Here is a 26293-nt window from a genome sequence, read left to right on the forward strand (position 1 = left end):
TCAGCTGGATCTCAGGGGAAGGTTCTTCCTTAGAGGGTTCTGGGCACTGCCCAGGCTCCCCAGGGAATGGGCACGGCCCCGAGGCTGCCAGAGCTCCAGGAGTGTTTGGACAACGCTCAGGCACAGGGTGGGATTGTTAGGTGTCTGTGCAGCGCCGGGAATCGGAGTGGATTATCCCTGTGGGTCCCTTCCCACTCTGGATATCCAGTCATCCTGTGCGGAAGAACTTCACACCGAGGGTGGCAGAGCCCGGGAGCAGCTGCCCAGGGAAGGCGTGAGGTCTGCCTCTCTGGGGACATCCCAAGCCCCACCTGGACACCTTCCTGTGTCACCTGCTCCCGGTGACCCTGCCTGGGCCAGGGGGGTGCATGAGATGATCTCCAGTGGCCCCCTTCAAGCCCTGTGATTGTGTGACTGCAGCCACCAGGCGTCTGCCCGCAAATACCGTCACCTTTATTAAATTATAAAACCGTAAGCTTTAAAATTTACCATATAAAATAATCACAGGTATTAACAGCAAAGAAAAAAAATAACCTTTTCCTTTTTTTCCCAGACACAGGAATTTGCTCAGATTTTACCCAAAATAATTAACCCTCCCTTCCTACAGGCACCAAGGCCAGGTCAGCAGGGAGGGAGCAAAGCAAAAATTAACTGAACACAAAATAAACAATCATGTCAGCGGGATTTCTTGCCCCAAAGCTTCTCCTGCTTCCAGCATGGAAATCCCTGAAGGGAAAGGCCCGATGAGGAATTATTGCTTTCAATGATAACCAGCAATACCCGGCCATATCAGCGGCATCAGGTCACACTGGTGGTACCTGGGTCATACTAGCAGCACCCAGATCACACTGGGGGCACCTGGGCCACACTGGTGGCACCCAGGTCACATTGGCAGCTGTCAAGTCACACTGGTGGCACCTGGGCCACACTGGCAGCACCTGAATCACACCGACGGCACCTGGGTCACACTGGAACCACCCAGGCCACCTCGGCAGTACCCAGGTTACACCAGTGGCACCCAAGTCACACTGGCAGCAGTCAGGTCCCACTGGCAGCACCTGGGTCACGCTGGCAGCTCCCAGAGCAGTCTGGTGGCCCCCAGGCCCCACCAGCAGCCCAGCATGGACGGCACGGCTGTGAGGGAGCAGCGGTCACCTGCCACGGTGCTGGGGCCTCAGCACCGCTGTGCAAACCGAGAGGGGGAAAAAAAAGTGCCTGAAAGTGGTAAAAGTTGGGAGGAAGCCCTGAGGGCCCCATGTCCCCCTTCCCGCCGTGCTGCCCTGGGTGGCAGCAGCACATGGAAACGCAGGGGACACGGGTGACGGGGGATGACACTGCTGGGTGTGGACAAGTGTCCTTCACTTGTCCTGCGCCTGCTTAAAAAGGGGAACTTTGCTGGGGAAGGGGAGACAGAGGGATAAAGTGCAGAGCTGAGCTGGGTGCTCTTCAAAGCAAAGAAAGAACCCCGAGGAGGCAGGTCCTTCATTAAAAGCTCTTTCCTCCCCAAAACCACCTGAGGGAAGGGCTCCCAGCAGCACACACCAGGCTGACACAGCTGGAACGATGTAGTTGAGCCCTTATCTGTAGAAGGATGGGCAAAGACAACTTCCCTGGTTGCCAAGTTTTGCCCTTGCTCTGTGCGTGCCCTAGAGTAAGGCTAAGGTGAGACACGCTGCAAAGGAGACCTTGGCCACCTGGGGAGCCCCTGGTGATGCTCCTGCTGGGCTGGGACACTGCTGTGGCCTCAGGACCCTGCAGCACATCCAGGCTCCGAGGCACAGCAGGCTGAAGGAGCAGCTCAGGCACCACCCTGAACCACCTGCGCTGCCCCAGAGAGAGCCCTGCCCATGCCAAACCCCCCGAAAGGAGGAAATCAGTGAATCCCTGAACACCATCAGCCTGGCTCCTTCCAGAGCTGAAGTTAAACTCAGACTAAACACTGCACTGCTGTGGGTTTCACAGCTCTGGCCAAGATGCTGCTGCTGCCTCCTGCATGTCCCCACAAGGGGTTTTTCACATTCCTGCCAGCTCTGATCCTGAATCCAGGGCCCAAGTCTCAGCCTCATTCTTCCCCCACAAAATCAGGACCAGGTAAGAGCAGCAGCACCTGTTTCAGAGGGATAGAGGCTCCAGACCCCCAAGGAGATGGCAGCCAAGGGCCCAGCACGTGTTGGGATCAGCTCCCTCCCTTCCCACCAGCACCAAGGGCACCTGGCAGCATTTGCTCCCCAGAACAGAAGAAATGTGTTCTTCTCTTGGGTTCAAGTGCTGACTGCAGGATGGCAGGGGAGGTCCCTGTCCCACATCCTCTACCAGGACGGGGTGCAGAGAAGAGCCCAGCAGCCAAAGCCTTGGCTCCAGCTCAGTGTGGGCTAAGCCCAAGCCTCATGAATGCAGCAGTGGGGGAAGAAGGGTTGGCGATTTCCCCCAGGGCTATGGGGAGGTGGGGGACAAGACCTCAAACCATGAAGAGCCTGCCCCACCCCAGCAGAAAAGCAGAGGTGGCCTCCAACTTGCCTCCACAAGACCAGCCCAGACCATCTTCATCTTTAAACCCAGTCCACGCTGCGCCCTCCTGTCCAGGGAACGAGCACGTGAGAGGACTGATGACGTGCGAGGGGCAGCCACAGCCAAGAGCAGCTTCCCCATCCCTCCACCCCTGCCACCAGGACGGGTCAGGTCACAGCATAGAGCTCCTCACGGTCGTTCTGGCAGATCTGATAGCGACACGTGAGCTTCTGGGACCAGGCCCAGGGCTTCTTATGCTTGTCCCGAGGAGGGAGCAAGAAAGCAACGCTGCAAGCCACCAGCACGTGCCAGATGCTGTGGGTGTAGTAATAGTTCTCATTGGTTTCCATGAAAGCGTACACTGAGATGGCAATGAAAGCCAAGGTGATCCCTGGGAGGAGGTAGAAAACCCAGCGCTTCCACGAGGAGGGGTAGCAGTGCCTGCGCTTTGCTCCGTGGTGAACCTGGGGGGGTCAGAGCACACGGGGGTTAAGCAGCCAAGCAGAGGCTGAGGCAAGGGGAAAACAGACCCCAGAGCATCTGCTGACCTCCCAGGAGGAATTGCTGTCCCTGAGGAATTCAGCCCCCCTGCTGCTTGGGCCCATCTCTGCTGTGCAAAAGCCCCCCAAGAGCTGTGGCACCAGAGCCCAGCACAATGCTACAGCTCCTGCCCAGGGCCAAGCCACAGCCCATGTTTTGGAACAGCACCGCAGCTCCAGGTCTGAGATCCAGAACCAGGGGATTTCTCAGCTATTGCAGGGCTGGAAGGTGAATCCCTTACCCTGCCCCCTCCACCTGAGTGTTTCAGGGTTTCAAGCCATGCCTGTGGATGGGCTGGAGCCTTGGGCCTGCTCTACCACCACCATTCCTCATGGGGAGCAAAGGGCAGCAGGTCCTGCCTGGCTGCCCTCACTTACCCACGCTGTAACCATAATGACGAGGGCAAAGAGGCAGGGACCCATCATGTTCCACACCCCTCTGCGGTCCAGCTGCAGGGACATGGCAATTAACAGGGTCCCCAAGACGAAAAGGACCTGGAAAAGAGACACCACCACTACTGTCAGGAGCTCCTCTGTTGAGAGAGTACAGCCAGACATGCCAGAGGCAAGGGGAACCTCTTCTGGCCTCCCAGCTCCGCATCCATGCAAGGGTCAGGAAGAAAAACTTCAAGAAAGAGAAGCCACGGAACCCCTGAACCTTTACCCCGAATCTCAGGGGAAATCTTTAGGCCCAGCCCCTACAAGCATGCAGGCTCACGAGCCAAAACAACCCAGGGTGGCGTTGGGTGACAAACAGGCTTTGTCACCCAGTTGTGTCATTACAATACAGAGGTGAGAGGGCTCAGCGTGGCCGCTCTTGGTCTGGCTGGGCCACGTGGGGTCAGGGGACACTCACGTATTTCAGGATCTTCTTCAGGCGGGCCATGCAGAGGATGGTGACCCAGATGGACACCACGGAGCCCAGGAAGTCGCAGTACTGCAGGGTGTCATAGTCCATGATGCACATCACGGCCACGCCCGGCTGGTCGCACGCGTGGTAGAACTGTGGCCGGGGACAAAAGCAAAGGTCAGCGTGAGCCCAGCAGCACCACGTGGCTCTCTGGGAAGGGGAGGCAGGAGAAGGCTCAGCCCACAGGCAGGGTCCCTCCTGCAGTGGCTCCAGGAAACTCCACCAAATCACTGTGGCATTATGGAAAGCAGGTGAGAAATTTATGGAAAGCAGGCACCCTGCACTGTCCCAGCAGCTCTAAAAGGGCAGGACAGAGAGCTGGAGTGAGGCCAGGAGTTGATAAGGGGACTGAAGCACCTGCTCTATGAAGACAGGCTGAGAAAGTTCGGGCTGTTCACCCTGGATAACAGAAAGTTGCATGGAGAACTCACAGCACTTTCCAGCAACTGAAGGGGGCTACAGGGAAGCTGGAGAGGGATTCTTCTCAAGAACTGGAGTAATGGGGAAAGGACTAATGGGTACAAATTGAAACAGGGGAAATTTAGATTAGGTATTAGGGAGAAATTTTTTACTGTGAGCATGGTGAGACACTGAAACAAGTTCCTTAGGGAGGTTGTTGATGCCCCAGCCCTGGAATATTCACAGTATTCAGCCAGGTTTGGATAAGGCCTTGAGCAACCAGGTCTGGCAGGAGGTGTCCCTGTCCACGGATCTAGGTGATTTTTAAGGTCCATTCCAACCCCTTAACATTCTTGGATACTACAATGTGCCCATGGAGGTGCTTGTGCCCATGGAGGTGCTTGTCCAACGATCCCAGGAGCTCCTTGTGGAGCTCCAGGATGGGCTGCTCCATCAAGGACTTGAATTTGGCGCAGCATTCCCAGAGCTCAGGGGGAGGTGTCAGGGGACACAAGGCAGTCCCTACCGTGGAGAAGAACATGGTGTAGGTGTAGACAGAGGCCTCCACCAGGTAGAAGCGATAGACAGCGACTGCAATGGCAGGCAGGAACATGAGGTTGCTCAGGGTGAGCAGGAGCGTGGCCAAGTTCTGTGTGCCCACGCTCTGGGCCTTGGTGTCATCTGTGCAGCTCCAGCCACCCCAACCTGCAGACAGAGAGGCTTCTGTGGATCTCAAAGGCCCTGCCTTGTCCTTCCACAGCAACCAGCAGGAGCCTGGGATGGCTGAGAAGGAGCAATCCCACACCCAGACTGTCCCTGAGCCTCTTCTCCATCAGCCTCTCATGCTCCTACTCTAAGGGTGGTCTCATTACTTGTCACACTCTGCTGTGGGGAGCTGGGGAACTCCAGCAGAGCCCTGGGGCTGCCCTGAGGACATTCCCCAGGTTGTCCCCACATAGCAGAGGCCATCCTACATCCAGACTGGTACTTTCCATCCCTGCAGTGACTCAACACACTTGCTACTTGCTGGTGGAACATCTGAACTCCAGGTTCAAGATCCCTGCAGATCCCAGGAATCAAGTGGAGAGTGATCTCCAGCACTGAGGCTCCTCTCCTACCAGCTGTCACAGCAGGACAGACCCAAAACCAGGTCAGGGTGCTCTGGACCTTCCCCAGCTGACTTTTGAAGATCTCCAAGGATGGAGACCTGGAACCTGTGCCAAAACAAACAGCTCTGAGGGGGGAAAAAACATGTCTTCTTCAATTTAGGTGAAAATTTCCTTTCTGGAGCCAATGTCTGTGGCCTCTTGCCCTTTGCTTGTGAAAATTTCCTAACGGACAGTGCCTGACACAAACTACAACTCTCACTCTCTACTGGACTACCAAGGACTGAACTGAGGCACTCTACGAACACAGATCTGCCTCTTATTTTTTAAAATTATTTAAATTATTTTAATTAAATATTAGAATGCCCTCCTTATGAAAAAAGGAGGTCAGCCCCAGAGCAGCTGGGGTATGTGCAAGCACTTCATGGTCAAAAAGCAGAGTTAACAGCAGTATCCATCCCATTCCAGAGTCACTGGAACCCTCAGCAGCAGCTCTGCCCTGTGCTGGCTCCCTGCCAGGCAGAGCCCAGGGAACCTGCTCTCTCTGGTTTATTTCTGGGTCACAAATATGCAGATGGGGCATTTTGCTTGGAGTGATTCAGCAGAAAGCTGTCCTCAGCCTGATTCCCCAGTGCCCTTAAGGTGCTCTGTGCTTCCCAGAACCTGGCAGCCCTCAGGGAAATTGGGATGATGCTCTCCCATCTCGCTCCTCACCCATCATCGGCACTGCAGCAGGGAGGTCCTGGCTCAGGCCCAGAGCACCAGGGAACCACATTTTGCCTTGTCCTTCTGCTGAGAACAGGTGCACAGACCCACCCAAGCACAGCAGAGCTCATCTTCCCTACACCACAGACTTCCCAGACCATTAAGATAATTAGGAGCTGACACAGATATTCCTCCTCCAGGGGCACCTCTGAGTCTAAGGCTCTTGGCAGGAGACACACAGGGACCGCAGCCTGGCCCCATCACGTCTCGTACCAGGAGCCTACACAACAAACCTCCCTGACAGGCACAGGCTCTGACACATCTTCAGGCACCCTGATCTCTCTGGGGATGCTCAGAAGCACTTCTCCAAGCCCTGGAGGACTCCAAGCCGTCCTCATCCCAATTCCCCATCACCCCTGGGCTGCCTGGGTGCTTCCCAGAGCTTTGCTTCCCCAGGCACTGTGACACTGCCAGCCACGGCAGACCCCAGGCTCCCCCACTCAAACACCAGCATTTTAAATTGCACTGTCCCCTCGGGGACGATGGCAAAGCTTCCCAGGGAGAGGCACTCACCAGCCTTGCAGCTGCAGCCAGCGTAGAGGTATCCGTGTCTGCGCAGGAGGCTGCACTGCCCGTAGGGGCCGCAGTCATTGAAGCAGGGGGTGAGGTACGCGAACACTGTCACTTTGGCTTCAGCACCGGAGCATTCCCTGCAAGGACAGCATGTCCCCGTGGTGCCACAGCCCTTGGGGCAGCCCTGGGCCCTGTTCCCAATGGCCAGGCCACGCTCCTGTGTGTAGGCTCCCTGATATTTCGGGATCTGCTCCGTCCCTCCTGAGAGCCAGGAGCAGAGCCTGCTCCCTCGCCACTTGGGCTGCCAAACTGATGTCCAGGTGGGTGTCAGCTCTCCCCAGACCCCCATGGCAGACACCAGTGCCCATGACTGTCCTCAGGACCAACGTCACCAGTGCTGTTTTGCATCATGCACTTGGCTCCTTACACAAAAAATCAGCAAGAAGGCAAACTGCAGGAATTCAGGCACAGTTGCCCGCACCTTAGAGACTCCCCAGAAGGGCAACAGCAATTATTTCCCAGTTTACCACCTCTGAATCCACCTGGAGAAGGGGAAGCTCACCTAGGCAGGCTCTGCCATCTGCAGTCTACATGAGCTGTGCCAGCTCAGCATCAAACAAGCTTTTTAGGGGCTCACAAGGGAGCAAGTGAGCAGGGCCAGCCACCTCCTTGTCCCTCTGGAGTCACAGTTCAACTGCCACCAAGTGAGAGGAGCCCACAGCCCGGACAGGAGGACGGGGGGGATCAGGTTTGCTCACACAAGCCAAGGGCAGTGGGATGTAGTGGGATGACATCCAGACTCACCCCTGTCCCTTGGGGCAGAGGAGCTGCAGGGACAGGAACCAGTCATCTGTCTGTGGGTACAGGACAATCAGCATCGCTTCTGCAGAGGACGTGCTCACACTCAGAGGGTAGCCCTGGGAAAAAGCTGAAAGAAAAGAGGGTGCTGTGATGTGCCAGAGCTTGAGGAGAAGGGCCCCCAGCAATCCCAGGCTGAGACTGACCCCACAGGAATCAGCTGCCTCCTGTGGCTCCTTGCTCCATGCTCAGGAGGCACCAGAGGAAAGAAGAGGCCCCCTGCTCTCAAGACTCTTTTTCTTGAGATCTCAATTTTTTTTCTTTCATCTCAGTTCCTGGTATATCTGGGCAGCACAGGGCACCTGGAACAGCCTGTTGTCCTGGCTGGTCCTTCAGTACACAGCTTAGCTGCTTTGCATGCCAGCAGTACCTTCACCATCCCCAAACCTCCTGCCAACAAGGCTGGAAGAGCCCCAGCTGGTAACCAGACCTTCCTTTGGTGGAGGCTACCCTGGTGCCAAGACCACCAGCTGCACCCCAGCACCCTGGAAATGTGCCAGCACAAAGACCTCATGAGGGTTTGTGCAAAAATCAGTTTCTTTGGGACACACCATGAAGTCCTGAGTCAGTTAACAACTTGCCAGGTCTAAAAGCAGAGGCCTGGGATGACACAGCTGAGCTGGTGGCAGTGCCAGCATCCCTCCTACCTGTGCTGCAGTTCTGTGTGGCGTTGAGGGACAGCACTGGTGAAGCAGCACTCACACAGGCTGCCACGGTGGCATTGGCCAGGCTCACAGATGTCTGTGCAAACAGAGCAGTGTTCCAAGTTAGAGTGTCCCCATGCCATCCCCCTGCACCATTCCTCTCCCAGTGCCCATGGGACAATAAATCCTAAATCCTTCAGGTCAAGTCACCCATCAATTCAGGTTTCTGTTTCACTGGACTTTGTGCTACCACTGTGTTGTGTCATGGCTGAACGACACAGGCAAGACACCCTCATGGGGGACACTCCCAGGGGAACTGCCCCAAAGTTGGGATACCCACACATCATTTCAGCACCAGCATGGGGGAGTCAGAAGTCAGAGTCTGCAGAACATCCAGGCTGAGCCCTGGTCCAGCCCTCAAGAAGTTTCATGGAATTTCAGGGGGCTGATTTTGGTGGTGGTGGGGTGCCACTGAAGGAGCCTGGGAATTAGTGACTTGGACAGGAACATCCCTGGGTTCCCCTGCTCAGCCTCCTCTCCTGGTGGCAAAGTGCCAGGCTCCCATGGAGAAGATGGCACTGCAGCTGCTTTCCATTTTGTCTCCTCTGCGTCACTGCCGCCACATGCCGCAGGCTGTGGCATTTGAATTGGAGCTGGCAGGTGGGACATGCTGGAAGCAGCTAAAAAAAGGCTCAGAGTATTTTGTAACAACAAAAAAGAGAAACAGTCCCACTGGTACCCACAACCTCCGGGGCACGCAGGAGCAGGGTCAATCCCCGCCAAGGGGACACAAGCCCTGCCCAGGGGACACAATCCCGCCCATCATTTGCACACCTTGTTGAGCAGCAGGTTGACCACGAGGGATCCCCCGCTGTCCATGCCCGTGTTGAGGTTGAGCAGGAGCAGGGTGGGGGACAGGGAGCTCACGGGCACACTGGGGCCGTTCAGGAGCCGGTAGCGCACGGACACCACGTCCAGGTCCTCCCTCACCACGGGCTGGCTCTGCAGGCAGGAGCTCCGCGGGCCGGACGTGTTGTGTGGAGCTTCTCCTGCAGCTGGGGCAGAGCTGCCTGCTGCTCCCGGTCTGGCAGCAGCCTGGCTCTGGTTTAGGCTGATGAAGTTAAGGAAGGAACTGGTGCTTCCTGGTCTGCAAACTAGAGCGAAAAAGGAGAGGAATCGGCACAGCCAGGTTCACCCAGGCAGGGCCCCAGCAGATCCAGTGACAAAGGACAACACAAAGTGTCCAAGGGACAGCACAAACAGGGAGGTTCCAGGTGGTTCATGCCCTGCATGAACAATCCCTGAGGGGCCATCTTTGCAGGAGGAGCACCCACAAACTGGGACACTGCTGGGAGCCAGGCAGTGGTACAGTGGGTGGAAGCACCCTAGAGGGGGGAAGAGGGGACAGAAGAAGGGATAACACAGCACCATTCAGGTGCCCAGGGAGTGCTCACTCGCCAGCAGCAGAGTGAGCACTCAGCACTCAGCTGTCCCACAGCCACAGGCTGCACAAGTCTCTCCCAGCTCCCCATATGTGAGTAAACAAAGCTGAGCAGGAGGGAGAAGCCAAGCCAGTGGAGCTACAGGCACAGCCCATCGCACTGTGGCAGATGGAGCTGGATGGGACGGTTGGAGTCCCACTGCTGGAGACTGTCCATTGCTCCCAGAGATTCCAGTGCTACCCTCTAACACCTCTGCTACCAGTGCCAGGTCTTCCAGCACACAGGATGAGGCTCTGCTTTGAAGAGGAGGAGGCAGAACCCCCAGCAGAAGAAAACTTTAAAAATGTACCTAGTTGGTGAGCTTCCAGCAGTCAAATGGGAATAAAGTCAAGTAATAGGTGCAAACGTGCTTGTCACAGCCTCAAGGACCTTGTGACCACCTGAGCCACACAGTGGCATTGGAAATGGTGACATCCCCTTACTACAACCCCAGGCATTTCCCCAAGTAAACCTCTGTGAGGTGGTTTCCTGCCTCTAGCCTGCTCTTGGCCAATTAGTAGTCAACACAGCCTTAGTTTGGTGTACCACAGAAAACTATTTTCCCCACCAAATCTTAAGCCACTGCTTCCCAAACAACCTTTAGAAAAATAACACTGAACTTTCAGGGGTTTCAAAACAGACAGCTCTAGCAAAAGCCTCTGTGGGGTGAACACTGGAGTTTTCAATTTTGTCACCAAAGCAAAAACTAGGGAGTCCAAGAAGAGGCAAGCAGCCTGATGGGGAGCATAGGCCACCACAGGCGGGCACCCAAAGACCCAAGGGTGACACAGCACACTCAGAGTTCCCTCTGGTCCTCCCCTCACAGCTAAAGGACGTGGAATCCCACCTGTGAAAGAAGCCAGCATCTCCACCGACACGCTGGCGTTGGCAGTGCCGAGGCTCTCCACCATGATCTGCAGCCACTTCTCCCAGGGGGGAGAGTCCAGGGCCAGGCTGCAGTTGATGCTCCCCGTGCAGGTGAGGCTCCTCTGGAAGGACTGGGGCAGGGTGATGGAGCCCAGCAGCACCCGCACGGCGCAGGCTCTCTGCTCGCTGGTGACGCAGCTGCTCAGCTGGAACCGCATCCCTGCAGCGTGTTTGGGAACGAAGACCCTGCGGGGAGAGGGAGCAGCAGTTTGCAGGGCTGGTACTCCCAACACAAGCCAGGCCCCCAGGGCTTTGTGACAAGAGCTAGGCTGCCCTGGTTGGTGCTGTGAAAATCCTTCCCAAGGCAAACATCTGGAAGAACTAAAATTCCCGCGGTTGAATCTATGACAACCTGGGAAGAGTCAGAGAAGGGTGCTCATGTGCTCCCCGTGCAGATCCTACCACTGCTGCAGGGAGCTCAGCAACAGGCTCCGAGACCCCCCAGCTCCAGCCCCACATGGGAACAGCACTGGCTTCCCCATAGCAGCTCATGTGGGAAATCCCACCCCGCCATGCCCTCAGTTGCCCACCCTCTGCTCCCACTCACTTGACATGCAGTGGCTTAGCAGGCGAGACAACGGTGTGTGGCATGGGGACACCAGGCTCCAGGACAGGCATATCAGTGAGTCTGAGCACAAACATATCTGCCTGGAACATATAGGGGCATGGAGTGGAGAAACCCTGCAGGAGGGGAGAGCACAGGGGTCAGGTGTGGTTGTGATGAGACAGCCGGGGCAGGGCAGTGGGCAGGACCCTCACCTTCACCTCGATCCTGCCCGCAGCCTGGGGCAGGTGGGCAGCGATGAACCAGTCCCCAGCAGCGGGGGTGGTGACGTTCACAAAGGTGGTGTTCTGCACAGAGCTGCCCAGGGTGATGCTGATGTTGTAGGAGGGACGGACGGTGGCGTTGGCAGGGAAGCGAGTGCCCAGAGGGTTGATGACGGGAGGGGCTCCGTGGCGAAAGTGCCTGACAGAGAAACCACAGCCAGAGCAAACTCAGAGATGTACAGACACTGGCAAGATAAACTGGGATACAAACTGACCTGGGATTGGAAAGGGAGCAGGCTGGAAAACCCCACATTTTCAAGTGGAGTCATCATTTTCATCTGGGGAGGATTGGCTGCTGTTAGCTTATCTGGGATTTATTTAGAGATTGGTTTAACTTGGCAGCTTATTAAGATTTACATGGTTCCATCAAGCCTGGAAACAAATTTCCAACACTTGTTAAGGCTAAGCCCCACCCACAGACTACTCCTATATAACCATCAGCAAATTCCCCATATAGGGAAAATCTTCCACGAAGAACTTTCATTCTCTAGCTAAGATCTGCATCTTCCCATTTCCTCTTTTAAGGAAGGCAAACAGACAGACTGAAAAGACACTTTCCAAGGAAGGCCCATGTTACAGACTTCAGTACAGCAGTACTTCTGCTTTCCAGATAAGCATTTGAAGTAGCAGAAACACACGCAGCTGAAGAATGTGGGAGATATTTACTCAGTCAATTTGGCATTTAATTTGATTGCTTTTGGACTGCACTGCAACAGGTCCAGCAAGTAAACGTGACAGGTGATATGTTATTACCCCTTGGAGCTTATCTGGTTTAGCCATCACTTCTTGGATTATTGTTTAGCTGCTGCCTTGTCCCTCATTACCCCAAACTACTGGAAACCTTTCTGGGAAGCAGAAAGCAGGAAGATAATCTGTGCCAGGCTGCTCAGGAACAACTAGGGGTGCCAGTTTCCTCAGGACAGACCAGGGAAGCACAAGCCAAGCAACTTCAGTCACTCCCAGATATCTGTAGAAGGGGTGCCAGAGACCCATGTGACTCCATGGGCACAACTTGCTGAAGAAGCCTGGTGGCCTCCAAAGATAAAGCTCAAAATCTGGCAAGTTTTGGACCTCAAATCCTTCAACAAGTCAAGTGCTGTTTTAAGCAGCATTTCTGTCACTGACATTGAGCTTGCAATCTTCTCATGCTCCTGTATCCACACAACATCACACTCCTCTCCTGTCTCTGCTCCATGCTCCTCACAAATTGCCCCCCAAATCTCCTCAGCTCTTCTGCACTGGGCAGTTTGCTCATCTCCAACCAGTCTGGGTCTGCTCAAGTCCCTTGTAGTCCTGCCACATCCTTTGGCACCATGTGCAGGTTCTGCCAGGCCAGGAACACCTCTGAGCAGCACATCTGCCTCACGGTGAAGCTCTCTCCAGTGTCCTAAGGGGTCTCTTGGACACCACACCTGATAGGCAGCCCCAGATCCCCTGCTAACATCGACACAAAACACTCCTACAGGTTTAAACACAGATTCAGTCCTGCTACATGAAGAAACTACAGCTCTTGCAGCTGAGGAACTGCCCAGCCTCCACAACCAACCAACCCCAGCCACCCTGAGTGACCAGGACAAGGGGACAAGAAGCCTACAAGGACAAGCCCTGGCACATACATACACGGTGATCTCCATGTTGGTGCACTCAGGGCCTTTTCCCCGGGATGCCTGCAGGAGCCAGCGCAGCAGCACGGTGTCCTCTGGCACGTGGAAGTGGAAGAGCTTGGCATTCCCATACCAGCTGTAGAAGGACAGCTTCTGTGCACTCTGAGAGAAGTACTCGGAGACATACAGGGAGTCTGGAAGGCAGAGAGCACAGCAGTTGGTGGGGGAGCTGCTGGGGGCAGGCTGCAGGGCTTTATCCACCCACAGAAGCACACAGGAGGCTTAATGTTTCTTGGAAAAGTGCACTTTGTGTCCCTGATTTCTCATTCCAGTCCCATTAGTTACATGGTGATCTGTGCACCTCCAGCCAGAACCACTCACATGCCTACTATAAAACCATCACCCTGAACAAGAGATGAACTAACAGATGCCTAAACTACACTCTGAGAAACGTGCCCTGAAGAGAAGAGATCACCAGAGACACCAAGGAGGAGGAAAAGGTCGGGAGGAAAGGTTGATGGCAGAAGGAAAGGTGATGGAACAAGCAGCAGGAAGCCCTGGGGCACAGCACAGAGCAGATGGGTACAGGCAGCAGAGGGGTGCCCTGTGCCCCAGCAGCAGTTTATGGTGCCAAGAGGCAAGAGCTGTGCCCTTGTCTTCTGCTGAGCATGTGGGCTGATGTCTTACATGGGCAGAGAGTCAATGGACAGGGGGAATGATTTTAAACTAAAGGAGGGGAGATTTAGATTGGGTGTTAGGAGGAAATTCTTCCCTGTGAGGGTGGTGAGGCACAGGCTGCTCAGAGAAGCTGTGGCTGCCCCATCCCTGGAAGAGTGCAAGGCCGGGTTGGACAGAGCTTGGACCAACCTGGTCTGGTGGAAAGTGTCCCTGCCCATGAAATGATCTTTAAAGGCCCCTTCCAACCCAGACCGTTCTGTGGTTATCCATTTACCCAGCTCGGGACACAGGCACTGCCTTCCTGTGACACACAACACTATGAAAATTCATGTGCTGCAAATGTAACTCTTTCAGACATAAGTTCTAAAGCCTAATGATTTTCCTAGCTGGAAGAAAGGCTGCTGGGACAGTGAGAACAGCCCCAGGGTAGGCTGAAGTGGTGTGCAAGAGGACAACAGCTACTCAGTCAAAGTGCTATCAGGATGAACTAGATGCCTCTGCCCAGATATACACCTACAGATCACCCTCAGCTACCCAAACCAGCCAGACTGCAGCTCAGGGCTGAAAAAGAAGCAGCATACCAGCAGAGAAAGGGAAAAACTGCACAGAGACAGCAGAGCCAAGGCCATCCAAACCAAGGTTTGTAACACTCAGAAGAGGGTAGAAGGTTATGTCTTCACATGTCTGTGGAGTGCTTCTTGATGCTCCTTTCCTACTCCGGAATCCCCAGCGTGGGGAGAAACTTTCAGAGGCAGATTCCTCATTTCTATCAGAAAATGGCAGTGAGGGTGAGTTAACTTGCCTTCCCTCAAAGCTGCACAGGGTCGTGCTGGAACCACAGAGGACCCAACTGTGTGTAAGACAGACGGCACAGAAAGAGGAAAACAATCCTCTTGGGACAAACCTCCTGCTGGGAGGAATGCAATCCCAGCAGGAACTACGATTCGTGCCCCAAAGGAGGACGCTGGCCCGCCGGCACCCACGGCACTGCGAGGAGACAGGAACGGTAATCATGGGTTTAACTCCTTGGCAACTTACCAAGCCAAAAAGCCTGCGGGCATCCTGCAAGCCCAGCGGGGAAAGGAGGAAACAGGAAAGCGAGAAATACCAGCCACACAAGGCAGCTGGAGGATTTGCTCCTGGAGGAAGAGTGCGGCTCCCTGACCTTGCCGCAGGCGCTGCCCCGGCCACGCACCCAAGGGAGAGAGCTCGCAGCACCTCCGTGCACCCAGTCGGGAAAGACCATAGGGAAAAGTGAGCCCTGAGCAGGACAGCCAAGAGGCCACAGCCCCTGGGCAGAGCTGTCCCAGTGCAGCCCCCACGCCGGGGTCACTCTGCTCTCCAGGCCAGCAAAGGAGCAGAGACCACAAAAGGGGCTTTTCAAACCACTGCTCCCTGGCTGAAACGCCAGCACAGTGCGTGGGTACTGTGGAACAAGAGCTGGCTGTGATCCCTGCAAGCCCAGGGACATTTCCCACACCGGGGCTATGGAAAGGAGCAGTATTTCATCAGTGGTGTCTGTACCCCCAGCACACTCCCCACGCCCTTGGCACACTCGTTTCTGGCAGTCCATGAAGGCATTTGGGCATAGGATGAGGGTAGGCAGGACACAAAGTGTGATTTGAGCTGGGAGAGCCGTGGTCCTTCTCCACACAGCAGGTCCCATCGGACAACTTACAAACTGCCCCAACCCCACCAGCTATTAGCCAGGGCCACCACCCATCCTGCATGTCATCACGAAGTCAAAGCTCCCTTTGTGTGGGTTTGGGGGAAGAGAGGCAGGCCAACTGCTAAATTAAAAACTCCAGCAATCAGCAGTGCTCTTTATTAAGGACTGGTCAATTCTGTGGAGCGAGCTCAAGAGCATTTCCAGGTCAGAGCAGGCAGACCTGCCCTGCCCACACACTGCCTGTCACCAGGTAAGCACCAGCTGGGGCTGTGCGCAAAGTCCACTGACAAACAGCTCCTTGTGGTGACAAGGGCTGAACCCCTGCTCATAGCTGTGCTGGGCACCAGAGCTGTACCAGCAACCTGGTATATGACTCCCTCCGCCCAGGCTGACAAGGAAATACCACAGATAAGCAGAACATCAGCTCTGAAAAGCCTGAAAGACAGGTCACTGCAGCTGGAGCGTGTGCTCTGGCAGCCCATTTTGTATCAAGAGAGAGTTCTCTGGCATGTGCTGTGCTCTGTTTGTGTCCATCCCCATCTATTCAGTCTGTTCCCCACCAGCATGGCAACACCTGGAAAGTCCCACTTGACTGTTTCATGATGTGAAACAAGCTTTAAACTGAGAAAGAGACCCATCCAGTGGATGCTGTTTTCCATCCTCTTCCGTATATATTTCGCATAAGCAGATTTCAAACGCATTGTGCAAAAGACAGAAGTGTTTTAAGAGAAGGAACAGAATGTGGTAGAATCCCTGATGCACAGAGACACATTATTTCAATTTCAGAGTAAAGAGTCACCTGCTACAGCTTGGGTTTGTTTGTCCAAAGATGATCTCATGGTAGTTTTGACTGCGGGTTTCACAGGGCGCCCCATCAAAGGGATGAAGCCCTCATTTCAAAGCAGACACCGTCTAAAACTACAGAGTTGATGAGCCTGACTCAAGGAAAGACTGGGCTATGTTGCAGGATGTTTTCCCACTTACAATGTAACAGAAATCCTGCTCCTTTATCACGGGTCTAAAATCCACCTACAAATGTTGCCGAATAAGGATCCCCTCGCTCCCCTGGGGAGCTGCTGATCTCTGCCAGCGCCCAGATGTGACCCTACGGAGCTATTCCATGCAGACGCATTCCCGCAGCCGGCGGGACGGCGCCGGGACAAAGCCGGCAGCACACCTGAGGCGCAGGGGAGTCTCCAGGGCTGGGAACCCAGCGAGCAGGATGCCAGAGCAGGGTGGGCCTGGGCCACGGGGCCATCTCACCCGTGGCTCCCCGAGAACCTCACGCTCTGCGGACTGTGAGGAAGCGATAACCACCATCAACAGGACAACCACGGGCAGAACGAGCCGACCTCCGGGACGGGAGGAGCAGGTGAAACAAGCTCACCTCCCCAAAGCTCTCCACCGCCACAGCAGCTCCGGAGGGAAGGGCACAGTCCCCGCGGGACCCCAGACCCACCGCTCTCCCCAAAGCCCCGCTCCCATCCATCATCCATCCGTCTGCATGCACTGCAAGTAAAGTAACCTGAAAACAAGGCAAACCCGAGGAAAACAACCGCTGCAAACACAGTAGAACCCTGTGCGAGTGGCCTGACCTCGCGCTGCTCCGCAGGGCCGGCCGAAGCGCTGCTCCCCAGGGATGCTCAAGAGCCCCCGGTTCCCTCGGGAGAGCACGAAGCCACCCCAAAGTCACTGCAGATCCACCCCGCCAGCAGCCGCGAGACCCGGGCCGGCTCCCGGGGCTCCCCTCAACATCACCCTGGGCTTTCCCACCGCCTCCTGTGCCCCCCGAGACCCCGCCGGCCGTCCCCCGCCGTGCCCCGGCCCCGCGGATCGCCCTTGTCCGGCGCCGCCGGGACTCACCGGGGCCGGTGCGGTTGGCGCGGCCGGCGGGCAGCGCCAGGAGCTGCAGCAGCAGCAGCAGCAGCCGCGGCAGGGGCGGCCCGGCTGCCCCGGCCATGGCCGCCCGCCGCTGCCCCGGGCCCGCCGCCCGCCCCGCAGCGCCGCCGCCGCCGCCGCTTCCGCCGCCCGCCCCTCCCCGGCCCGCCCCGGCCCGCCCCGGGCCCGCCCCCCGCCGCACCGGGAGCCACGGACCGGCGGGGACCAAGCGGGAGGGACGAACGGGGCCGCGGGTTCTACCCCAGCGCACCGGCGCGCTCCGTCCTGCGAACCCCCGGGATGCTCCTGGCGAGTCGGAGCATCGCGGGCGCGGGGCAGAGATTGGTGCCGGTGGTGCTTCTGGTGGTGCTTCTCAGCGCCGTGAAGGCCGAGGAAGGTGGTGATTTGAGATCAGTTTAAGCTGGAATCACAAACATTCACATGGCTCGGTTATAACCGGACTGCCCGCTGTGTCCCCGCTCAGGCGGGAAATCCCCGGGGAGCTCAGCCCTCCAACTGATGGGAGATTTAATGCTCGCTCCTGAAAGTCCGATTGCTTTTCTCTGCTCTCACGTATCTGCCACGTTCATAGGGCTCGCGGGAGATGTGGCTTTCATAGGCATGGGCAACTGATTCTCTGATTTTCCAGCCGATTTCTAAAGAGTCAAGGATTTTCTTCTACGTGTGTTTTCCTTGGGATACCCTCTGATGTGTTCCCCAGCAGAAATAATGCAGCTTGGGGACAGTCTTGGAAATCTTACGCAAAAATCCCACCACTCTCTTACCAGTCAGCTTAGCTGAGGGCTTCAGACCTGTTTCCAGTCAACCACAAGCTCCCTGGTGATGGAGTTTCTACTGCTGGAGCTCAAAATCTTTGCTGCTTACTCGCACAGGATGTTACCCTTTGTAATAAATTCCTGGGGCATGGAAGGAAATCCCCTGGGGAAGTGCCTGTCATTTTCTAGGAACTCTGACATCATCAAAATCCCAGTCAGAGCAGGCTGCATGCTCAAAGCTGGCAATTTGTGCCCCTCATCTGATTTAGGAGAAGGCTTCCCTTAAGTCAGCCCAGAAGCTTGAGCACATAAAGCTCCAGGGAAGGGAAAGGACTATTCTGCTAATTTCCAGCTTCAATTTGTTCACTGCTTGTTCATTTCCGTTTGCCCTTGTGTGATACTATCCTTGGATTTTCAGAGCTCTCCTTCTCAGAGGAAAACAAATAGACCCTTCTGTCCCCATTCTACATTAATTTAGCCTTCAACTCTGTTTTAAAGATATCAGCCCATCTCCAATCAGCCCTTATGAGTTACTTTCTTGAAACGCTGTTTCTAGTTAGTTTCCTCTTAAAAGAGAGAAAAAAGAAAAAGAAAAAAAAAAATTCAATGGCAAAGACCAGAGCATAAATTAAGCTTATCTAAGACAACGTAGAGTCACATCCAGAATGTGTTACAATATCTATTTTTTTTCACAGCTTGGGTCCCTTGGAGTTGCTTGTTCCCAAGAAAAGCATTCCAGTGTTCACTGTGGTTGTGGATAGATGCTGTAGGCAATGCCACCTCCAGACTGACAGCTGCTCCAAACACATGCGGACATGAAAATGTTGTCATTGGCTTAGTGATTGTCTGGGCTGCTCCTTTTCCCTTTGGCTTAGCAGCCTTGCAGCCTCAGAAGGGGTGAATTTGGGCCAGGGAGGGTCTCCTTTTGGCTGCAGAGCTGGAGCTGAGGCTGAAACTGGAGAAGCTGAAGCTGCCTCCACTCGCACAGGCAATGCTGCAGGTGGATCACAAACACCTGCAGCTGGGCAGAAGATACAGCTGCAGTGGCATCTGCCTCATTCTGTGTGGCACCAAGAACCCACAGGATTCAGAAAACCATATGGGGTTTCTGTCTGTGCTGAAGCCTGAGGGACTGAGGCTGTGGTGGGGCCAAGGCTTCTGTCTGAGTCAGCGACAGTCTGAATGTGGTGTCGGTGTCCCTGTGATGGTTAGGGCTGACCACTTCTGCTTCTTGCTCTTTGGTCCATGAGTGCTGAACACAGCCCTTCATCAGGAAGTCAGACAAAAGAGGAAGATGCTGTTCTGCAGAGTGTATTTCCTACACTGTTTCAAAGAGGCCTGTGGAGAAGTCTGGATTATATACTGGAAGTATCCCTCTTTGAGGCAATAACCTGGAAAAATAAATAATGGTGGCCTGTGCAAATTGGATTTATGGAGCTTTAACAGTGCTGACCCATGAATTTTGATAAATACATTCCTACTATTAATAAAGGCACTGAGCTGCTCAGCTATTGAGGGATGTCTAAAAGCTTTCTGGATGAGCAGCTGCAATGTACATTTTGCTGTATTGCTTTCCACAAATCCATAGCTGGGATCCTCCTGGCCATGTGCAAAATTCTCTGGAGAGCACAGTGCTGGCACAGTCTGCTTCCCTATCTCTTTTTGATTCTAGTGCAAGGAGTAAAAATGTGGCACTGACTGGAATACTCTCTGTTTTAACTATCTGCAGCTAGATCTTCATTGAATTGTGCCCACCCAGCAGCTTGACTTGAAGTCACTTTGACAGGGGAAGGAAGAGTATTAATGAAGAACTGAACCCCAGAATTAGGGACCAAAACTCTGCTGCTAGAGTTGCACAGTTTTAGCTTTTGACAGAAAAGTCAGATGGTGCTCCATCACTGCAGGAGACTGCTGAAAGGATATTTGATGTACTCTGTGAAACTTTGCTATGTGCAGGTCTCAGTGTTGCTCACAAATGGAAAAACAGAAGGTCAGTTCTTTCAATGTAGATAAAGAGGGTGACCTGGATAGGAAAATATGATCTAAAACAGAGGAGGCTGAACTTCAACTGGCTATTGCAGCTCAGGAAAAAGATGCTGGAGTCCTCACTGGTGGTTTGCCAAAACTGTAGCCTTGATGTGCAGAAAAAAACAAACCAAACCAAAACAAAAAAGGTGATGTCATCAGGAAGGGCTTGGGCTTGCAAAATAACAAATAGAGCATCTTCTGCCTGTTGTGTAACAGCTTGATGCACACACATCTGTGTAGGTCTGGCCTCTGATCATAGAATCCTATAATCATGGAATAATTTGGGTTGGAAGGGACTTGTAAAGGTTGTCTAGTTCATCCCCTCTGCCATGGGCAGGGATGCCTTCCACCACGTCAGGTTGCTCAGAGCCCCATCCAACCTGGTCTTGAAAGTTTCCAGGGATGGGGCATCCCAACCTCTCTAAGTGCCAATGTTTTACCACCTCCATTGTGAAAAACTTCTTCCTTATATCTAATCTAAATCAAACCTCTTAGGTGGAGACCATCACCCCTTGTCCTATCACAACAGCACATCTTAGGATGTAAGAACATTGTGGACTGAGAGCCCTGAGCAGGGCAACTGAGATCAAGGGGATGGGGTAGCTGCAATATGAAGGGGTTCTGGGATTTTTCTCTGGAGAAGGGGGAGCAAAACATGCCAGCCCTACAAAATCATAAAGGGAACGTGGACCTGGTGCATGAAGAGAGTTAGAGTCCATCGATCAGTCTGGTAGATTGATTTAAAATGGATAAAAAGGACTTTATTTGGTGCAGGTGGGAGAATGAACTTCTGGAACTCACTCCCACAGGAGGTTGTGGAAACAAATAGGATCAGCAGGTTTATAAAAGGTGGAGCAAATTCATGAGCAGCAGCAGGTCAACCGACAGATGCTGAAGGCAACAGGCAGGAATGTAGCCTCTGGAATTGCTGTTACTGCTTGTGTGGGAGCTGGAGGAACACAACCAAAGCTGTGCCCTCTCCAGATGGCATCTCCTGCCGCTGAAAAATACAGAAAAACAACATGGGGAGAGAGGAAGCACTGATGTCACCAGCAGAGGATTGCCTATCATCTCAGCTCCAAGCAAAATCAGATCTCCCAGGTGGTTGCAGGAAGACAGGGCAACCAGCAGGAAGAAAGATTTTGCATTTCCATTCAGTTGCTATCTTTGTAGTGAAAAATCTAATCAATGCTCATTTTCTGTCTTCTACCACTTTTCCTTTTTCCACTGGCAAAACAGCCAGTGGAGGAGGTGGAAGGAGTCTAAAAAGTTTGAATTAAAGTATATTTCAATCATTCCTTATTTGCAGACTGCTTGCTGAAAAAAAATCCCCTTCACCTCCAAAACTTATGGAAGCCACCTCTAAACATTCAATATTTCTGGAAAAAGAGGAAGGGGGATGGGGTCACAGAAAGGAGACTATTGTGTCTGTTATCATTAGCAGGGTAAAAGGAGGAAACCAAGGAACTACAAATCAGTTGGCTTCAAGTAAAAAAACCCCAAAAAACAAAAAACAAAACAAGAACCAAAAAACAAACAGTGGAGCTTTTTATCAAAGAAAAAGATGAGTAATAATGATGGCCATTGCCAAGAACGAATCCTTTCAGATTAATCTGTTTTCCTTCCGTGACAGATTCCAGTTCTTTGTTTACCATTATTATTTACTGTTCTGTCATCAATAACTTGTGTTGTAGTGGTGAATTTCCTTATTACGTTCTCAGATGTTCCTGAGCTGGAGGGGCTGCAAGCACTGGCTTAAAATTCAAAAGGATCCAGACAAATCAGGGAGATCATTTCAGCAGGGAAAATCTGACATTTAGGAAAGAGTGGCTGTTCAAACACACGCCAAAAAAGCAGAACTATTGGTTACACCATTCATGGGTTACACTATTGCCATATTGATTTCCAATATGGGATTTATAAATAAGAACAGTTTGTAAAATACACAATGTTTTCCCTCTTTGTTCCAGCAAAGGGATCTGTCAATTGGTCTCCTAAGTTCAGCTTCTAGTGAGGAATTAATTCTCTAACTTCCCACTGCTTGTTTGCTAGGTCCCCCTTGCTACTGGGAAGATAGAAAATTCACAGGAAATTCCTGTTAAACTCCCCTAAGGTGCTTGACCTCCTCCAGAAGTACGTGTTTCAGTGTCCCTTTCCAGGTCACACTCTCTGGGGACATGACTATCTAGCCAACACAGTAAGTGATATTCCAGCCTATCTGGACAATGCTGTTTGCAGCTCCTCAAGAGACCGGTGGAAGTCCTGTGATTGGGTAAGTCATTATCATCAAGCTCATTTCCTGATTTAACTCCTCCTTTAATAAAAATGACCTCTAAGATGCCACTTGCCTTGGTGGCACCACAGAACAGAACACTGTGCTGTTCTGGGGGTATCTTTGAACCCCAGGTGCTTTAACCATCAAGAATAAATGAGAGCTGAGAAAGTCCTGCAGAGAGTGGAGACATCAAAACAGGCATGACCTGGAGATATTCAACTTCTTTCTTCTGCTGAAGCTGCCTGGTGTGATTTGGCTTCCTGGGTGCTGCCATGGCCTGGATCAGGGGGCTTTGTGTCCAAATCCATCTCCTCAGCGTCACCTGGGGCTGTTTCAGGCTGCTGCTGCTGTGGCAATGCAGAAGTTGCTTCCAACTCAGCACAGGAGCTGCAGGAATGCCAGCTGCAAAACCAGCCTGGGCCAGCACCAGGGCAAACATTCGACCTGCTCTGCTCCAGAGCATGGCTGCTGTGGTGGGTCCCAAGGCAGCTGGGCGGGGATGTCAGCTCAGGGAGTGCCAAGCTGTGGCCAGCGTGTCTGTCCCGTGGGGCAGGCTGTGTCCTGGGGCACACGAAGCCATGGCCACCAAAGGGATGCCCTGTGAAAGGAGTCGCTGTTCTGTGAGCCAGGAGGCAGGGGGACTCGGGGTTGGAACTCTCAGCACGGGGTCTGCATCTCCCCAGTGTCCCCAAAGCCCTCGGGATCTGGGGCTGCCTGGAAGCCCTGGCGCAGCTGCCCTGCTCTCCCAGCCCTCGCACCCTCTGCCTGGCCCCGATAAAGCACCGCGGCTTGAGGTCCCCATCTTGTGGCAGCAAGGACAAATGGCTGGGACAACACGAGCTCAGCGGCTCTCCGGCCAGGCAGAACCCTGGCAAAGAGCTGCAGAGGCAGGACACTGCCCATTGCCACCCGGCACGTTCTGCCTGAGGTCACAGCACGGCTTGGGAACAGTCAGAAGCTACAGCGAGCTGGAAACAACTTTCATCCCCCACATACACATCGTCCCCACATGGCTCTTACACCTTGTCTCATGTGCTCACCATACTTGGGATAATGAGGGCCCTTAGTGGCTGGGTTTGGAGGAGTCCAAGTCCGTGCTGGATTTGATGCTGGCTCTTCCCAATGCTTTCCACACCAGTTCACACCTCCTTGCCTTGAGTCCCCTGCTATCCCAGTTCTCCACAAGATCCCCAGGAAGCTGTGCCTACAGCTTCTGCCTGGGTGATGTTCCTGGCTGAAGAAGTGGAACCTGCTCCAATACCTGCTCCATACAAAGGTAGATCAGATCGGCCAGTGATGCCCTGACTGGCTTTCTCCTTCTTCACTGTGCCCAGGCATAGAGGGTATGTGGGATCATGATGCCTGTGGTGCTTTGCAGAAGAGACTCTGAAGTGCCTCCTTCTCTCTTTGGTTATTGGAGTTTCTCCTGTCTCTGTGCATTCACTGATAGTGCCTGGAGGCCATGAAACTAGGGAGGAGTCAATCCTTGCCAGTGCCAAGGATCAAAGGAGCTTATGGCAACCTTGGCTGGCTTTGTGAGCCACTCTGGGGCTTCCTCGAACCTTCCCCCCCTCACTAAGGACCTCCCAGCCCTTACTCAGCACATGGCAGGTTCTAGTCTCCTGGCACTATCTGTTGCCCAGTCTCCCACCACACCCAGAGCTGGAGAAGAGCCCACACTTTCCTTTATCAGCCCCCCAGCACAGCCACCCTGCTGCAGGCTACGATAAGGGCTGGGGAGGTGCAGACACCAGCACAACTCCTGGGCTTCTTCTTGTGCCCTGACACCACCCCAAGCTGCTGGATCTGGAGCTGAGCCCCATCTGTTCCCCTTGCAGCTCCCCAGAACCCCTCCACAGTGACACCCCAGCAATGGGCCATTAGGTGGAGACAGAAGAAGTCTTACACCACTGCAGAGCCCTGTGTGCTGGGTGTGCAAAGAAAGATGTCCTGGCACAGGGAGGTCCTCAGGCTGTTCTCTGCTGCCAGGCAGAGGGTCACAGGCGCCAGGAGCCCTGCACTCCTGTGTCTCCTGCAAACCTTTCCAGGAGGAGATGCCCTCTGACACTGTCCTGAACAAGGGTGCATGAGGCCCGTGGTGCAAGAGGGGATCCCAGCGTGGAATTCTGGTGGGATAGTCTGGTGGCAGGGAGCCCCAAGTCTTCGTGAGTCTCTCCCCTCCACTGGTGTCTAAAAATGCTGTTTTCTCCAAGAGCCTTATGGCAGCAAAGCAGAGTCTGCCTGCTGGACACCATCCCCCAGATGCTGCTTGCTCTCAGCGACAGCAAACCCAGAGCCCATTTCCTCCATGTACCCACCTGGTGGGGAGACCTCCAGTTCAGACCCCCAGAGCACATCCCTCCCGCTCCCTTCCCGCAGGCAGCACACAGAGCAGGACACCAGCGCTGGAGCACAAATGCAAGAGATTTTATTTCAGAACATTTGACTGCTCGCTGTCGGAGGGCTGGCGGTGTGTTGGCTCCAGCTCTGGCCACGGTACACGTCTTAACGGTACTTGGCAGTCAGCACAGTGCCCACAGCGCACAGGAACTTGTCCAGGGAAGCGTGGACCTCAGGGGTCAGGAGAGCGGGGTTGTGGCAGGCCACCACCACCAGGAAGCACTGGCCCAGCAGCTGAAAGGCAAAACGATGTGGTGAGCAAGGGAATGAGGCAAGGGGGAAGCCAAAGGGTACAGGAGGGAAGCTGAGCTGGTCACTCCTTCCCAGACACTCACTTTGAAGTTGACAGGGTCCACGCGGAGTTTTTGGGCGTGGAGGTCGCTGAGCTTGGAGAGGGCACCAGCAATGTCATCGATGTGGTTGGCAGCTTCGACCAGTGCAGCCGCCACCTTCTTGCCGTGGGCCTTGACCTGAGCAGAGCCCTTTCCTAGGTCGAAGTGGGGGAAGTAGGTCTTGGTCTGGGGGTAGGTGGTGAACATCCTGGAGAACAGAAGGGTTCAGAGACAGGTGAGACAGGGACAGGGTGGCAAAGGACAGAGGCAGCTGCGGATGGGGAGAAGAGGGGGCAGATGCGAGGGAGTCGGGGCTGGAGAGGAGAGAGGGTCACACCGGGGACAGTCACAGTACCTCTCCAGGGCCTCGGCGCCATATTCTTCAGCCTGGCCGCCGATTTTGCCGAAAGCGGCCTTGACGTTGGACTTGTCGCTGGCGGACAGCACCATGATGTCACCCTCTGAGTCGGCAGCCCCAGCACGGGTGTCCCCGCCGGCCGCCGCCGCCCTTATATGCGGTGCTGGGGCTCCGCCCGCCCCGGTGCCGGCGCGGGGGTGCTGGAGCCCGGCCAGGCGGGGCCGCCGCCCGTCCTCCCCCGCCCGGCTCCGCCCGGGCACCGGCACCGGCACCGCCACCGGCACCGCCACCGGCACCGGCACCGGCACCGCGGGGTGGGCTCGGGGTGACGGTCAGGGCTTGTCCGTGGGTGCTGCCCCACGGACACGTGCTGACATAATAGCAGGGTTAGGCTTAAGGTCAGGAGTTAGGAGGAGGTTTAGGTTTAGGTGTAGTGACTGGGCTGGCATGGGGCGTCCTTGGGGTCTGCGCTGGCACTGGCAGAGGATCCCGCGTGTGTCCCCTGGCATGGCGTGGGACAATGGCTGGGTGCCCCTGGCACAGCCTGGGTAGGTTCTGGCCGGGTGTTGCCACAGCAGCGTTGGGGAGTCTGGACCCCACATCCCCACACAGCCCCGTGTGCACCTGCAGGTGCAGACTGACCGCCCAAAAACCTGCACACACCCCCGAGCTGCCCCAGGACACACACTGCCCCTACGCACTGCCAGCTGTCACCTACACGTCCTTGCACACAAATGTGCTGTCCCTGTACAGCCTTCTGCCATCCAGCACAGTCCCTGTGCACAGCTGCCCCAGTGCCCTTGCTCCTCAGGATACC

At 54.6% G+C, this 26293-nt stretch overlaps 2 protein-coding genes and 1 long non-coding RNA gene across 6 annotated transcripts; all 3 read right to left on the reverse strand.

The window, feature by feature from the left end:
* Positions 1-106: 106 nt before the first annotated feature.
* PGAP6 (post-GPI attachment to proteins 6) lies at positions 107-18202 on the reverse strand. 4 transcript variants are annotated; one of them, XM_066330162.1, is made up of 13 exons: positions 18093-18202; positions 13095-13276; positions 11410-11617; positions 11198-11331; positions 10571-10836; positions 9077-9396; positions 8246-8339; positions 7545-7668; positions 6741-6877; positions 4883-5061; positions 3904-4050; positions 3426-3542; positions 433-2972 (listed from the first exon to the last, which is right to left on the reverse strand). In XM_066330162.1, exons 2-13 carry the CDS (start codon positions 13265-13267, stop codon positions 2676-2678), a joined length of 2196 nt encoding a protein of 731 aa, XP_066186259.1. In that variant the 5' UTR covers positions 13268-13276; positions 18093-18202; the 3' UTR covers positions 433-2675. The 4 variants fall into 4 exon arrangements, with proteins under 4 accessions (XP_066186260.1, XP_066186259.1, XP_066186258.1 ...); XM_066330161.1 differs by lacking the exon at positions 18093-18202 and adding an exon at positions 17293-17420 and having other exon boundaries at positions 11198-11298; positions 13099-13276; XM_066330160.1 differs by lacking the exon at positions 18093-18202 and adding an exon at positions 17293-17420 and having other exon boundaries at positions 13099-13276.
* Positions 18203-18749: 547 nt separating this feature from the next.
* Positions 18750-24695, reverse strand: LOC136368138 (uncharacterized). The gene is made up of 2 exons (XR_010744776.1): positions 23648-24695; positions 18750-21111 (listed from the first exon to the last, which is right to left on the reverse strand). It is a non-coding gene; the product is annotated as an uncharacterized lncRNA (long non-coding RNA).
* A 97-nt stretch (positions 24696-24792) lies between these two features.
* Positions 24793-25641, reverse strand: LOC136368135 (hemoglobin subunit alpha-A). Its single transcript, XM_066330168.1, has 3 exons — positions 25474-25641; positions 25122-25326; positions 24793-25020 (listed from the first exon to the last, which is right to left on the reverse strand). The coding sequence occupies exons 1-3, from the start codon at positions 25566-25568 to the stop codon at positions 24892-24894; spliced, it is 429 nt and encodes a 142-aa protein (XP_066186265.1). The 5' UTR covers positions 25569-25641; the 3' UTR covers positions 24793-24891.
* Positions 25642-26293: the final 652 nt, after the last annotated feature.

The sequence above is a fragment of the Sylvia atricapilla genome, chromosome 15, assembly GCF_009819655.1.
Source record: "Sylvia atricapilla isolate bSylAtr1 chromosome 15, bSylAtr1.pri, whole genome shotgun sequence".
NCBI classification, from domain to species: domain Eukaryota; kingdom Metazoa; phylum Chordata; class Aves; order Passeriformes; family Sylviidae; genus Sylvia; species Sylvia atricapilla.